At 53.3% G+C, this 13,475-nt stretch overlaps 5 protein-coding genes across 5 annotated transcripts; all 5 read left to right on the top strand.

Annotated features, from left to right (window-relative positions):
- Positions 1-254: 254 nt before the first annotated feature.
- AB675_1953 (Chanoclavine-I aldehyde) lies at positions 255-1,477 on the top strand (the record flags this gene model as incomplete). Its single annotated transcript, XM_018141883.1, has 2 exons — positions 255-382; positions 541-1,477. The coding sequence occupies 2 exons, from the start codon at positions 255-257 to the stop codon at positions 1,475-1,477; spliced, it is 1,065 nt and encodes a 354-aa protein (XP_018002605.1).
- Positions 1,478-2,474: 997 nt separating this feature from the next.
- AB675_1952 (4-formylbenzenesulfonate dehydrogenase TsaC1/TsaC2) lies at positions 2,475-3,333 on the top strand (the record flags this gene model as incomplete). The annotated part of the gene is made up of 2 exons (XM_018141882.1): positions 2,475-3,126; positions 3,203-3,333. The coding sequence occupies 2 exons, from the start codon at positions 2,475-2,477 to the stop codon at positions 3,331-3,333; spliced, it is 783 nt and encodes a 260-aa protein (XP_018002799.1).
- A 1,839-nt stretch (positions 3,334-5,172) lies between these two features.
- Positions 5,173-6,306, top strand: AB675_1951 (putative band 7 family protein; the record flags this gene model as incomplete). The annotated part of the gene is made up of 2 exons (XM_018141881.1): positions 5,173-5,333; positions 5,385-6,306. The coding sequence occupies 2 exons, from the start codon at positions 5,173-5,175 to the stop codon at positions 6,304-6,306; spliced, it is 1,083 nt and encodes a 360-aa protein (XP_018002998.1).
- Positions 6,307-7,297: 991 nt separating this feature from the next.
- AB675_1950 (putative dipeptidyl peptidase 4) lies at positions 7,298-9,847 on the top strand (the record flags this gene model as incomplete). Its single annotated transcript, XM_018141880.1, has 2 exons — positions 7,298-7,638; positions 7,813-9,847. The coding sequence occupies 2 exons, from the start codon at positions 7,298-7,300 to the stop codon at positions 9,845-9,847; spliced, it is 2,376 nt and encodes a 791-aa protein (XP_018002668.1).
- A 384-nt stretch (positions 9,848-10,231) lies between these two features.
- Positions 10,232-12,039, top strand: AB675_1949 (Sad1-interacting factor 3; the record flags this gene model as incomplete). Its single annotated transcript, XM_018141878.1, has 3 exons — positions 10,232-10,282; positions 10,372-11,644; positions 11,693-12,039. The coding sequence occupies 3 exons, from the start codon at positions 10,232-10,234 to the stop codon at positions 12,037-12,039; spliced, it is 1,671 nt and encodes a 556-aa protein (XP_018002851.1).
- Positions 12,040-13,475: the final 1,436 nt, after the last annotated feature.

Genomic DNA, 13,475 nt, shown 5'->3' with positions numbered 1-13,475 from the left:
CGAAGTGATCACTGATAACGAAATGTTGACGATACTAATCTATATCGATAGCTCTTTTTGACAATTCAGCCTCGGCTTCTATTGGGCAAACTCTGCTATGTCTGGGGACCAATTGGTCGGCATTTGTAATCCTTCGGGTAGTGTACCTGCATAAAGCACACCATTTCGCCCTCTATCACTAATTTCATGGTCAATATATATGCTGGAAACATCCCTCGAAATCAGCATCTGACCTCAACTGCACGACTTCAGCCATGGCGCAGCAAAGAATTTTCACGCCGCTCAAGGTTGGGCACGCTAACCTCGCTCATCGACTCACGCTTGCCCCATTAACCCGCTTTCGCGCCGACGACCAGCATGTTCACTCAGATCTTGCGAGAGAGTATTATGAGCAAAGAGCGTCTACCCCGGGCAGTCTTCTAGTCACCGAGGCTACCTTCATCTCTCCCGGAGCGGTACGTATACCTGTGAACCTGAACCGGGCGAGACATCGATTTCTCGGTTCAGGTAGATCCCGATACATGCTAACAGAGTCTGCAGGGGCATGGATAACGTGCCCGGCATATGGAGTGGTCCTCAAGTCGCCGCATGGCGAAAAGTGACCGATGCTGTCCACGCAAAGGGCTGCTACATCTATTGCCAATTGTGGAATCTGGGTCGAAAAGCCGACCCTGCTATACTGGCTCGTGAAGAAGGAGGACCTTATCCCGTCCTCAGTGCCAGCGACGTACCAAATACACCTGGTGGCCACAAGCCCGAGCCGCTGACCAAGGACGGCATCCAGACAATCATCAATGACTACGTCACAGCCGCCCGCAACTCCATCGATGCAGGATTCGACGGCGTCGAGATCCATGGCGCCAACGGCTATCTCATCGACCAGTTCCTATCACCTGACGTCAACCACCGCGCAGATGAGTATGGCGGCAGCGTCGAGAATCGATCCCGTTTCGGAGTGGAGGTTACCCGTGCCGTCATCGAAGCTATAGGTGACTCGGCCAAGGTCGGCATCCGTCTGTCGCCCTGGACGGACCAAGGTTTTCCCCTCGACGGACCTGGTGACCGTATTCCGCAATTCACGCACATCATCAGCCAGCTCAAGACCCTAAATCTAGCATATCTGCATCTCGTCGAGAGTAGAATCAGCGGCGATGTCGGAAATGGCGTCTACGATCCATCACAGTCCAGAAACGATCCACTCATCCGTGAATGGGGCACAGAACAGCCCATCATGCTGGCGGGAGGCTTCACGCCCGAGACCGCTGCACAGATCGCTGAGCAGTATGCACAATATAAGGTGCTGATTGCGTTTGGACGCTACTACATTAGTACTCCAGACCTGCCATTCCGAATCCGGAAAGGGCTTGAGCTGAATCCTTACGATCGAAAGACATTCTACTTGAAGAAGAGTCCGGTGGGCTATACGGACTATCCTTTTCATCCACAGTATACCTCTTCGATACGAGCCAAAGCATAGATACGTTCGATAGCCTTTAGACATGTTACGATACGCTGTCACTTACGACAAACATTGCCGACGGCAAGCAGTGTCCGAGTTGCAACCGGCTGCGGCATACACGGAGGTAATCAAGAGGCCCGAAAGCGGTTTGAATGAACATTCAGCTCCTGAGAACTGAGCCTCGACGCTGTGCGTCGAAGGGAGCTTGACGATCCTTGCAAGTACGTACGGAGCTCTGCACGAGAGACCTGACCAGGGCGGGCTTCGTGTCGGGCAAGACCGGCTAGCATGACCGTTGCGTGCTCGCCAGGCAGACTGACGGTATTCATTAGCCTGGGAGGCATGTCTGTCCCAGAGACATTTGATTGACGGGTGGCTCTACACAAGACCGGGTGACGCTCAACGGGGCTACAATGCCACCGGATGACAAGTTGCTATAGTCGAGACCAATTGACACAAAGGTGGCACGTTGGGCGTTGTGGCCTGGTAAGACTCAGCTAGAGCGGGGCAGAGAGCAGCTCCAGTCAGCAGATAGACCACCACGGGGAGGCTCTCGGCACAATCAATGTGCAGTATGTTCATCGCTGCTGGATAAAAATGGAATGGGCTTGGCAGGTAGATATTTCGCAGATTGGAGGACAGATTTTATTACGCCAGTAGGTTCAGAACAGATTTCGTCTTCTTTACTGTCACAAGCATACCTCTACCATGCAATGATCTTCGTGACGATACCTAGCACCTACTATGTCGAGACAGAATGCACACATCGTACCTTGGAGTCCACAGAATAGACCTTCCATCCGCTGACCCCAGCTTCTCCGCATTATGCAGGGAGGGGAACGGGAACTGGGAGGCGAGATCGGCATGCACTCTGATACGCAGTGGCGATGCCCGTGACATCCCTCGGGACATGGAAAACTATTCTAGCGAGCTTCAGCAGCTTTACGGTGCCGGGAATTGGGCATTATCACACGAGCCGCAAGCACACGACGATTGAAGGACTCGAAAACTTACCATGGGCCGCCTCGACGACAAAGTCATCATCGTGACCGGCGCAGCCGCCGGCTTCGGCCGCGGCATCGTGCTGAAGCTCACCCGGGAGGGCGCCAAGGTGCTCGCCGTCGACATGAACGAAGCTGGTCTACAGGAAACCATCGCCGAAGCCAGCTGTTCCAACACCGCCTCCCCTAATTCCTGCACGGCCTTCACAGCAGATATCTCGAAGGAGTCGTCCTGGCGCTCGCTACTCCAAGCCTGTCTTGAAGCCTTCGGAGGCCGCCTGGACACAGTCGTGAATTGTGCCGGCGTGGTGCACAATGCCGGCCCCTCGCACGAAGTCGCGGAGGAACAATTCGATCTAATGTTTCGTGTCAATGTGAAGCCGCTGTATCTGAGCAATAAGGTCATCACGCCGTGGTTTGTGGAGAACAAGGTCAAGGGTTCCTTCGTGAATCTGAGCAGTATCAGTGAGCCACGGCCGCGGCCATTCTTGGTGTGGTATGCGGCGAGTAAGGGTGCGGTGACCGTCACAACAAAGGGTTTGGCGGGGGAATATGCGGCGCAGGGGGTCAGGTTCAATTGTATCAGGCCGGCGGTCGGGGAGACTGCCATGCTACCAAAAGTCCTTGGGGGGCATGACACGCCGGAAGGGAGAAAGAGAGTCTTGGGTAAGTGCTGCTGTTCCTGCCGCTCGCAGATTGTCTGGTCGAGAGGTCTTGTCTTCTTTGCTGACTTTTGCTTCAGGGACCGTCCCACTCGGCCGAGTCTGCCAACCGGAAGATGTTGCCAATATGGTCTGTTACTTGGCGAGTGATGAAGCGAACTACATCACTGGGGCTGCTTTTGATGTTGATGGTGGTAGAGGCGTGTCGTGAGATAGCAGACCAACATGCTGCGAAAGCAAATACCAAATCTAGTGCTGCTCCAAGTGCTGTACCCAGTAGCAGGCGTGTCCTCATCTGTTCATGACAACGTCCACAACTGCAACTCGATCTCTCAGACCCACTGGCAATGAGCGAATTGGCCTTCGGTGCCGGTGCTCAGGCAGTCCTCCTCAAAGAGGCATGAGGCTGCGCAATCTCACGTGCCCATTTCCTGGGGCCCCAAAGATCGCCGTGAGGAAGTTCAGAACTAGCGTAGATCACGGAAGAAGCTCGCCGATAGCCACGGGTATACTCGTGGCTTCATCCGAGCGAGCCGTGAGTGACGTACCGCGAGCTTGAAGTACTTTGCCTGCACGTTGTGTGCTATCTTTGTACACAACATGATATCCCGGAGGAAAACGAGCTCGTATTTTTGATCTTCACGAATACGTTGGAATGGGGAAGCTTCTAGACTTTGACTGGAACAGATCTGCTAGCGAATTAGATGTGCAGTTGCTGCCGATTCTCCGACAACTGTTGGAATGATGGAGTCAACGAACGAAGTCAAAGCATCATAGAAAGGTAACTATTTTTGTCGGAAAAAGGTCAGCTGCAGAGGCAGCAAAATCGCAGCCGATATCTGCTCGTCTGATCGGGTCCGGTGGCAATGGTGACTTCGAGATCTGCACAATGCACCTCAATCTCATCGTGGCATCTGTAGGAATGAGTAGCATACGCTCGGCATACACTAGGCATAGACCGCTAAGAGCACTGTTGAGGTCACAACTTCGCCAGGTACGGTGAGATGCGCCTTGAGCCTAACTTCGATGAATGGTTCGGTGGACTTCGGCACTTCGTACAGCCCTCGCAGCAGCTTGGGAGTGCGTATGTACCTCGTGGGCATTAGTGTCAGAATCCGCATTGCGCAGGGGCAGAAAAGTTCGCATCAGATGTGGTCGAAGCGTTTCAGAACGCCTGAACAGGCACAAGACCTTTTGGTGTAAGGCGTCAGGGCTGAGGTCAGGGCGCACTCTGTGTTGTATCTCGTTCGCTATCACGTACCGTAGTCTGTCAGCAGAAGCAAGGGCATATCTCTGCCAGTGTCGTTGAAGTAAGAGCGCCCTGAAACGGCTAGGACGGCATGGCGGAGTGGTGATGGGTTGCAGCGTGATCACAATACCAAGCAGGCGACGGGCAGGGGCCAAGCCAGATGTAGAACGACTGAAAGTCGCCAGGGAAAGAGCAAAGCACTGCCACGCCGCTGTAGGATTTTCAGCCAATCTCCCTGCGAGGCAGATTCGAGGCAGGTTCCAAATGCTCCGATCAGCACAGCTTCCCGGTGGACTTCATGCACTCGACGATGTATCGTTCAAGCGCATGATGTTCGTGTTGAGCAATATTGTGAGCAGTATAATCGCGAGTCAGAGGGTGAGGCCGCGTATGCGTCGAGCAGGGACGGGAAGGCATCAAAGTAAAGACTGAAAGGACCTGGAGGGATCCCCAGAAGCTCGCCTAAATCGGCCTAGAAACCCACCCGGAGCTGGCAAAACTCGAGGCGTTATTGGGTACTGGAAATAGCATTCAAGCATTGGCGCACCTGCATCGTTCTCCTCCTTCTCCACCACATCTCTCACATCCGCCACCCGATCGTTGCTTCCTTCACGCGAATTCCTCAAACATAAACTAGTCCTTCTCCTCCTCTGTGTCCTTTATATGAATCCCACAGCTGCTAGTTCTGTACGCACTACCACATCTACCCTACCATCGCATTCGTCTGCACGTACCGATACACCTTTCATCAATTCCCAGAACCAGCCTAGAGTCTTTCCTGCACCGTCCACTACCAGCGCAATGGACTCTCCTCAGTTCAAGGACCAGAGCGTCAATGGCAAAGATGCCTCCAACCCAGAGAGCGCTCGCGGCTTCCAACCACGACATGGCGAGAATGGCGTCATCAAGGTGCAGCCTCCCCGTCGCGAAGATCTACAGCCCAGCTATGCGCAAATGCTTCAGTAAGTTCCCTCAATCAGCCAACCAGGAGTGCGCCACTGACTCGACACTAGGGGCGACACCGACGAGGTCACCCACGGCTGGTATGGTAGCATGATCAACAGCCTCGGTTCCTGCGTGGGTTTCTTTGGCGCTGTCCCCTGCTGCATCGTCTGCCCCAACCCATACAAGCCCGTCTCGCAGGGTAACGTTGGCCTCGTCACGAAGTTCGGCAAGTTCACCAGAGCTGTCGACCCTGGTCTCGTCAAGATCAACCCTCTCTCCGAGCGCTTGATCCAGGTCGATGTCAAGATTCAGATCGTGGAGGTGCCTCGCCAGGTCTGCATGACCAAGGACAATGTCACACTCAACCTCACCTCAGTCATCTACTACCACATCACCTCACCTCACAAGGCCGCCTTCGGTATTTCTAACATCAGACAAGCCCTTGTGGAGCGCACTCAGACCACACTTCGTCACGTTGTCGGTGCCCGCGTTCTGCAAGACGTTATTGAACGCCGTGAAGAGATCGCTCAGTCCATTGGCGAGATCATTGAGGATGTGGCTATGGGCTGGGGTGTCCAGGTTGAGTCTATGCTCATCAAAGACATCATCTTCTCGAACGACCTCCAAGACTCCCTGTCCATGGCTGCGCAGTCCAAGCGTATTGGTGAATCCAAGGTCATTGCCGCTCGTGCTGAAGTCGAGTCCGCCAAACTCATGAGACAGGCCGCCGACATTCTCAGCTCGGCACCCGCAATGCAGATCCGTTATCTCGAGGCTATGCAAGCTATGGCCAAGACTGCCAACAGCAAGGTCATCTTCCTCCCTGCGGCAAACCAGACCATTCCCGAGAAGGCTATGGCACAAGCACTCGACAACGGCGAAGGCCCAAGCAACTACCAGTCCAAGCAGAGCACCGGCAACGCCTTTGATCTCAGCCCTAACGACGGCTTTCAGCAAGCAATGAATGCTCGAGTGATTGAGAATATCTAAGCTTCTGTGCAATAAACACATCCGCTGTCAATTGGTGGCAATCACCAGCTCACAGCATGACGAAAGGACTGGACAGATTGTACGGATTCTCTTCTGGCGTTATGACATTTTTGATACCCCTTTTGTGTATCCTTCGTTCGCTATAGCGGAAAAGGCTGGATGTGGACTTGTTGCACGCATAGGCGGAGAGGATCGAGCATGTCTGCGCAGTCATCGCATCAGCCAATGCTGGGAATAATGAAATCCTGTACAACTGCATTTATATCTTGCCAGTGCTTTGATTTTGATTCGTCTGCATGTATTGCGGTCACCGAATCCTGACTCCGTCTGGCAGACATCGGTTCCTTTTCTATATCTCTCTCGTACATTGACTTCGCATGCTTTAAATCTGACCAAGTCAAAGATCGGTTCCGCAGGAACTCGCACCAACACGGCGACGTCATACCGTCTCGACTCCGGCTATTCACGCAAACAAGACATCCACGGCAGAATCGTAGTAAAGACTGGGCACTGCAGTACCTGACCTTAGCATCTGGGCATGCCAGACCGATTGAGAGAGCAGGCCGCCAGTTCGCCGTGCATACAGTACTCCGGCCTATCATCACAGGCCCTATGAACTCCCCGCTCAATGCCCAGACACCAAAACTCCATCACGTCAATGAGACCTTCTCCTTGGAGGCAAGCACCTGCTTGGCGAGATACTGAATGCAACATCTCTTTTCAAAGATCGACGGAGCTCTGAATGGGGCCTGCAGCTTACAGGGAAAGAAGCTCGTTCAGTGCTCTCTCGGTACTCGGTGACGCACTCCGGCAAGATGCATAAGAAGTGGAAGGTAGGTGCGAGCACGCGGTGCAAGGCAGGAACTCGCCCGCGGCGCGTTGTCTCTCCAGATCTGACTGCAGTTCCCTCAAAGAGCGCTCGTGAACAACTAGATATTGTTAACAGAACAGCACGCGGCGTCATCGACCCGCGGAAGGCCCTCTCGCAATCATGACCGCCGCGCTGTGGTTATTGCTCCTACCGCTATCATTAGCCATCGAGCCAGCAAGACAACCAACACAACCAGTCGGCAAGGGCGACAAGCCGCTCTTGTTCAATGAGACCACACCTGCCAGACTAGTGTCATCACTCGCTTCGATCTCGTGGATTGCTGGCGATGAGGACGGGAAGTACATCACCGAGGACGACGACGGTGCGCTCGTTACACAGAGCATCGTTACTGGCGAGAGCGAGGTGTTGGTCGCGGCTGACGCGATTCCTGAGGACTACTGGGAGTACTGGGTGAGCCCAGAAGCTAATCGAGTGCTCTGGTCGACGAACTACACCAAGCAGTAAGTTAATTTTCCTGCACTTGAATTTGGGTTGGGAGAGGGATGTGCTTCTGCTCTCTATATAGGAGCCAGATCTGTGCATCATCGTGCACATGATTACAGATTACAGCTCATGAGGTCATGAGATCGATACATCCTCGTTTGAAATGTGTGCTGATCCATGTACCATGACAGATATCGATACTCGTACTTTGCCGACTACTACGTCCAAGATCTGGAGAGCGGCGACCTTACACCACTCGTGGAGGACCAAGTAGGCGACATTCAATACGCGGAATTTGCGCCATCGGGAGGCACGATTGCTTTCGTGCGCGGCAACAACCTCTACATCTACAACGATACGGAGGTGACACAGATCACAGACGATGGAGGCCCTGATATGTTCCATGCTGTCCCTGACTGGGTCTACGAGGAGGAAATTTTTGGTGATCGTTACACTCTATGGTTTTCACCGGACGCACAATTCATGGCGTTCCTGAGCTTCAACGAGACAGGCGTCGGAACGTTCACGATACCCTACTTTATGGACTCATCTGAGATTGCGCCACAGTATCCTCGCGAACTCGAGTTGCGGTATCCCAAAGTTGGTACCACGAATCCTACTGTCCAGTTCAACATCCTTGATTTGTCAACGATGGAGTACTCGACTATACCAATCGATGCATTCGAGCCCAACAACACCGTCATCGGTGAGGTCAGCTGGATGACTGACGATCATTCCGCAGTCATTTACAGAGTGTTTAATCGTGTTCAGGATCTCAGCAAACATGTGGTTGTGGACCCTGTCGAAAAGACTGCAATTGTTGTCCGAGAGCGCGATGGCACAGATGGCTGGCTCGACAACTTGCTCGCGATGCAATATATTGGTGCGATTGAGGAAGACTCCAACACAACATACTACGTCGACCTCTCTGACGAGAGCGGCTGGAACCATATCTACCTGTGTCCGGTCGATAGCGACGACTGCACTCAGCTCACGGAAGGCGAGTGGGAAGTGGTCAGCGTCTACAAAGTCGACACGTCGCGAGGCCTCATCTATTATTCCAGCACAGAGATCCACCCAACAGAACGACATCTGTATTCTGTATCCTTCACGGGCGAGAAGACAGCCTTGGTCGATGAGTCTGTCCCAGCATACTGGTCCGCCTCTTTCTCGGCAGGAGGCGAGTACTTCATCAAATCCTACCTTGGGCCTGATGTTCCTTATCAAGAGCTCTTTGCCATCAACTCGACAACAGAGCCGCTGGACGTGATCACTTCTAACGAAGCCCTGTACCAGAATATTAGTGAATACAATCTGCCAACGACCCAATACTTCGAGCTCACCCATCCGGATGGCTACACGCTGCAAGTTATGGAGCGGCTTCCGGTAGACTTTGACCCGTCCACGCCATACCCCGTCATTTTCATTCCGTACGGTGGGCCCGGTGCTCAAGAGGTAGACAAAGCCATGATGCCTTTTAACTTCAGGTACTGGATGAGCTGCGATCCAGAGCTGTCTTTCGTCTCCTACACTGTCGACGGTCGCGGAACGGGCTACCAAGGCCGCGAATTTCGTTCAACGGTAACCTCGCACCTGGGTCGGCTTGAGCCACTCGACCAGATCTGGGCCGCCGAGCAGATCCTTGCTTCCAACCGCAGCAGCTATCTCAACGCCGACCATGTTGGCATGTATGGACACAGTTTTGGTGGCTACCTCACGGCCAAGACCCTCGAACTACAGGACCCCGAGAACGGCCCTTTCACCTTCGGCATCTCCGGCGCACCTGTCTCCGACTGGCGGTTCTATGACACACTCTACACGGAGCGGTACATGAAGACCCTAGACGAGAACGAAGCGGGCTACAACGAGACCGCCGTCCGCAACGCCACGGGCTTTGCTACCCTAAAAGGGAGCTACGCGATCTCGCACGGTACAGGCGACGACAATGTCCACTATCAGAACACTGCCGCCTTAATGGACTTGCTGGTGGGCAGTAGGGAGGTAGGGGCGGACAAACTGAAGATGGTAGCGTTCACGGACTCAGACCACGCAATCGCGTACAATGGGGCCAATATTTTCTTGTCGAAGTTTTACGCTGCGTTCCTGGTGGAAGAGCTGGCAAGGACGGATGAGGAGTTGGTGCATCAGTGGACCAGGAGAGGAGTAGAAGGTGTGGAGGACTTTGTAGAGAGGTTAGGGAAGAGGGCAGTGGCGTGGTTCGGTTGAAGAGACTGAACAGTGGCTCCATGAGCGAGTTGTCTTTGCTCCTAGGTTGCCTTAGCTATGAAGTAATGATCCACCTCAGATGCTCATCCGACAAAGCATTAGAATAATTCAGGAGTCGGTCAGAGTATGAGAGTCGTGTCTAAAATCGAGGCCACTTTCAAATGACAGAATGACCGTGATCTCCCTCGGTTTAGCCGATTGACTGACGTAGTGCTCGATCTTCTCGACAAAGACATCTATTCGACTTGTTGATGGGGAACTTGAAGCTTCATTGCTCTTTCCACATGGCGGCTGAACCCTTAAATCATCCTTATAAGTCATTTTGACAAAGGCTATACAAGCATCGTCGCCGCTCTAGAAGCTGAGAGGTGGCCCACCGGATCCATGGCACCACCGCAGCCAGCTCCCTCAAAACGAGGACCGAGTAGCGTCCTGGTATGTGCAATGTTCCATGACTTACAATACTGTCAAGGGTGGAGATGGAAGAGAGCATTGAGCTGACCGTGTTACACTACTCGTCACAGGCTAGGAACCTCTCCGACACAAGACCATCTCCGCTGCGACAACAGACATCACGATTGATGACGGTGGATAGTGTCCTCCAGTACTCCTCAGATGTCCCCTCAGCACAGCGACGAATCCCCGATAGGCCCAGAGCATACCGTACAGGGTCCGGTAGGCCCGTTGACCCACGTCTGACCGGCCGCTTTGCACCTGCGTTACCTTCGAGGTCAACAAAGACTTCTGAGAAGCTCGTGCTATTGCCTGAAACTCCGGAAGAGGATGAGGACGAGAAGGGCGATTTTGGGAAAGACTCGGACACGGGTCCTCCGAAGGACGACGACGACTATCGCAAGCCTGGGAGGGATAATATGAAGAGCTATGCTGAAAGATTACCGAAATCGAGAAGAACGGAGAAGGAGTTGCCTAGAGTCACGGCGTATTGCACAGCGCAGGCGTATCGACTGCAGAGCACGGCTACTTTCGTAAGGCAGAGACATGGCGCACGGGCCAAATTGTACGATGACTGCTTGTTCTGTGCCTATCATCTGCCGCTATTGCCAGGCTTGGAGGGCTACAGGATACGAAGTAGCCCGCCCTTCAAGAGCGCGAAAGGCGGAAATTTGCTAGATGAGGCCATCGAAAGGAGTGAGCAACGCGACTGGCGTGGCTCCTTCTATGAGGAGGAAGAGCACTCAGTCCGTGGTAATGAGGGACAAGAAGGAGATGAGGACGAACGACCGGCCATCAACGGCCATCGCAGAGACAGCAACCAATCGAACAGGTCGAATCGATCTGCCAGTCCTGGCCCGAATGCTTCAGCTGATGCATATCGGTACGCGGAGATGTTTGTTTTCGGATACGGCGTTGTCGTCTTCTGGAACTTCAGCGAACGACAGGAGAAGGACGTACTCGCTGATCTGACGTTCTCGACAATACTCGATCCGAGAACGAACGTGTCCACGCCAGTGTCACTGGCCACAAATCCATTCGAGGAGGAAGATTTTGAGACGGAAGAGTTTCACTTTGAGTACAACAACGAGATCATGCGGCCTCGAGTATACAACGACATGATCACTCTCCGCACTGGTGACCACATGATCAAGCTCGCCATCAGTCACGCGATTGCTCAGAGCACGAAGTTAAGTTTCTTCGAAGAGACGATGAGCACACAAATGGAAGAAGCCAAAGATGTGCCAGGACGTCTGGCCAAAACTGGTGAGCTAGGGATGAAGCGCGAAGATGTCATCAAACTGCTTGGGGGACTCTTCCGCAGTCGGGTCGACGTAAATCTTTGTGAGTTCTCTGATCTGCAGCAAAGATGATCACTAACCTGAATGTCAGCCTCCAATGTCCTCGACATCCCCAGCTTCCTCTGGGACAGCGAGCCCACGCTGCATCCTCTTTACGTCGCCGTCCGAGAGTACCTGGAGATCAAGCCACGCATTCAAGTCCTCAACGAGCGCTGCAAAGTCTTCCTCGACCTTGCAGAGGTCTTGTCAGACTTCGTGTCGGATGACAAAATGTCAAAGATAACTTGGATCATCATCGTCTTGATCGCAATATCAATTCTAGTCACGTGCTCAGAAGTGTTCCTGCGCTTTGGAATTCTCAACAGCACGCGAGGTGCTGCCGGAAAGGCAATAAGGGCTGCAGCTGCTGGGGCTTTACCGAACACATGCGAGCTGTGAGCGGAGCACCTTCAGCGGAGTGCATGAGTCTGGGAATCTGGGCACGATGGACAGAAGCCTCGGTTGCTAGACTGATAGCCGCGAGAGCTGTACAGAGAATGCCCGGATACCATCTGGGAGGCAAAACAGGGTGGACTTTGGCGTTGCATTCCGGATCATCAGCGATGGCGCTTGGGGTGGGCCACAGGTACAGATACCTTGCATACTAAAGTCATCCTTCTATGCATGATCTAGAAGCTTATGCTCTGGTTTCAAGATATCTCTACATTAGGTCTTATTGTATGATAGAGAATTGACCAATGACTGCATGCTGACGGCGCGCTCCGAAGGCAAAGATTGCGGTCTTGAGATTGCTACAACGGGACATTCAACTTTCAGAAACACGAGCCGCCCGAGGCCTCCACAGTATCCGTGTCGAACCGCACCGCATTCTGGAAAGCTTCTGTAAAGCCCGAATGTCTGGGGGAATCGGGGACTGTAACATAACAACAAGTTTAATTGCTGTAGCATATCGCAAAGTCACGGCTGTCGCAGACTGCGAGTGCCGCCACTGCCTGCACTTTAGGCGCCATGCTCAGATCTTCGGGTGGATGCTGGAGCAGGCACCTGGAAGGTCAAGTCCCGGGGTAAAAGAACACGCCAAGTCTGCCCGCCGGCCGCAAGTTCCGAGAGAGGAGGATTTTGCGCACACAAAAGAAATAAAATGTAATTGTACTTCGATTAACCTCACCTACCGCATGCATCTTTACGAGCAATGCCAGTGTCAGTGGTCATTCCAGCCTGTCAGGCGCGATCGAGCCGCCACTATCACTTGGCAGAAGGGCGGCAGCAGCAGCAGTCTTGGTGCGTCTCGGCATGGCCGTATGAGCGTCGACATGGAATCTGCTTATCTCTGGGCTAGAATGAACATCAGGCGAGCTCCAGCAGATAAGAGAGCCCGTACCAGTGGACATAACGGAGCAGATTTCTGTTCCGAGTGCCAGGCCCCGTAAGGGTTTATCCCAAGAAAGCCTCAGCGTTGCAGTCAAGGAGGATCTTCGCATTGGTCTCGCTGTGGCGGGCGGCCAATGGGATACTGAATTGGGCCGAGAGGTGAGGTTTAGTAGTTGTAGATCGGTCTTGGTACTGCGCGCACTACCTCGCTAGTTCGCTTGCAAGAACCTTCCACGTCGAGTTTCTCGCCCCTCTTATGCCCATGTTGACTGCTTGATCGAACTGCCATACACTGTCCAACCAATCGTTAACGAAGATTATATCGAACTTCGCTATCTGGGCTCGTGTCGTTCGAGGCGTCAAGCTAAGCTGTCTAGCACCCGCTTGTGGATCCTGCAGCGCGACCCCTCAACACGCACCAGCTTTCCGAGCGTGGCCTCAGCTGCTTGATGGGTAACGCGGTCGTTGGCCGGTATAAGACCTTGTCGGAGCCCTAAAAAATT

This window comes from Cyphellophora attinorum (assembly GCF_001299255.1).
Source record: "Cyphellophora attinorum strain CBS 131958 chromosome Unknown Contig6, whole genome shotgun sequence".
In the NCBI taxonomy this organism is placed as follows: domain Eukaryota; kingdom Fungi; phylum Ascomycota; class Eurotiomycetes; order Chaetothyriales; family Cyphellophoraceae; genus Cyphellophora; species Cyphellophora attinorum.
Note: the sequence above shows the minus strand (reverse complement) of the source record. Positions and strands in the feature narration are given on the sequence as shown.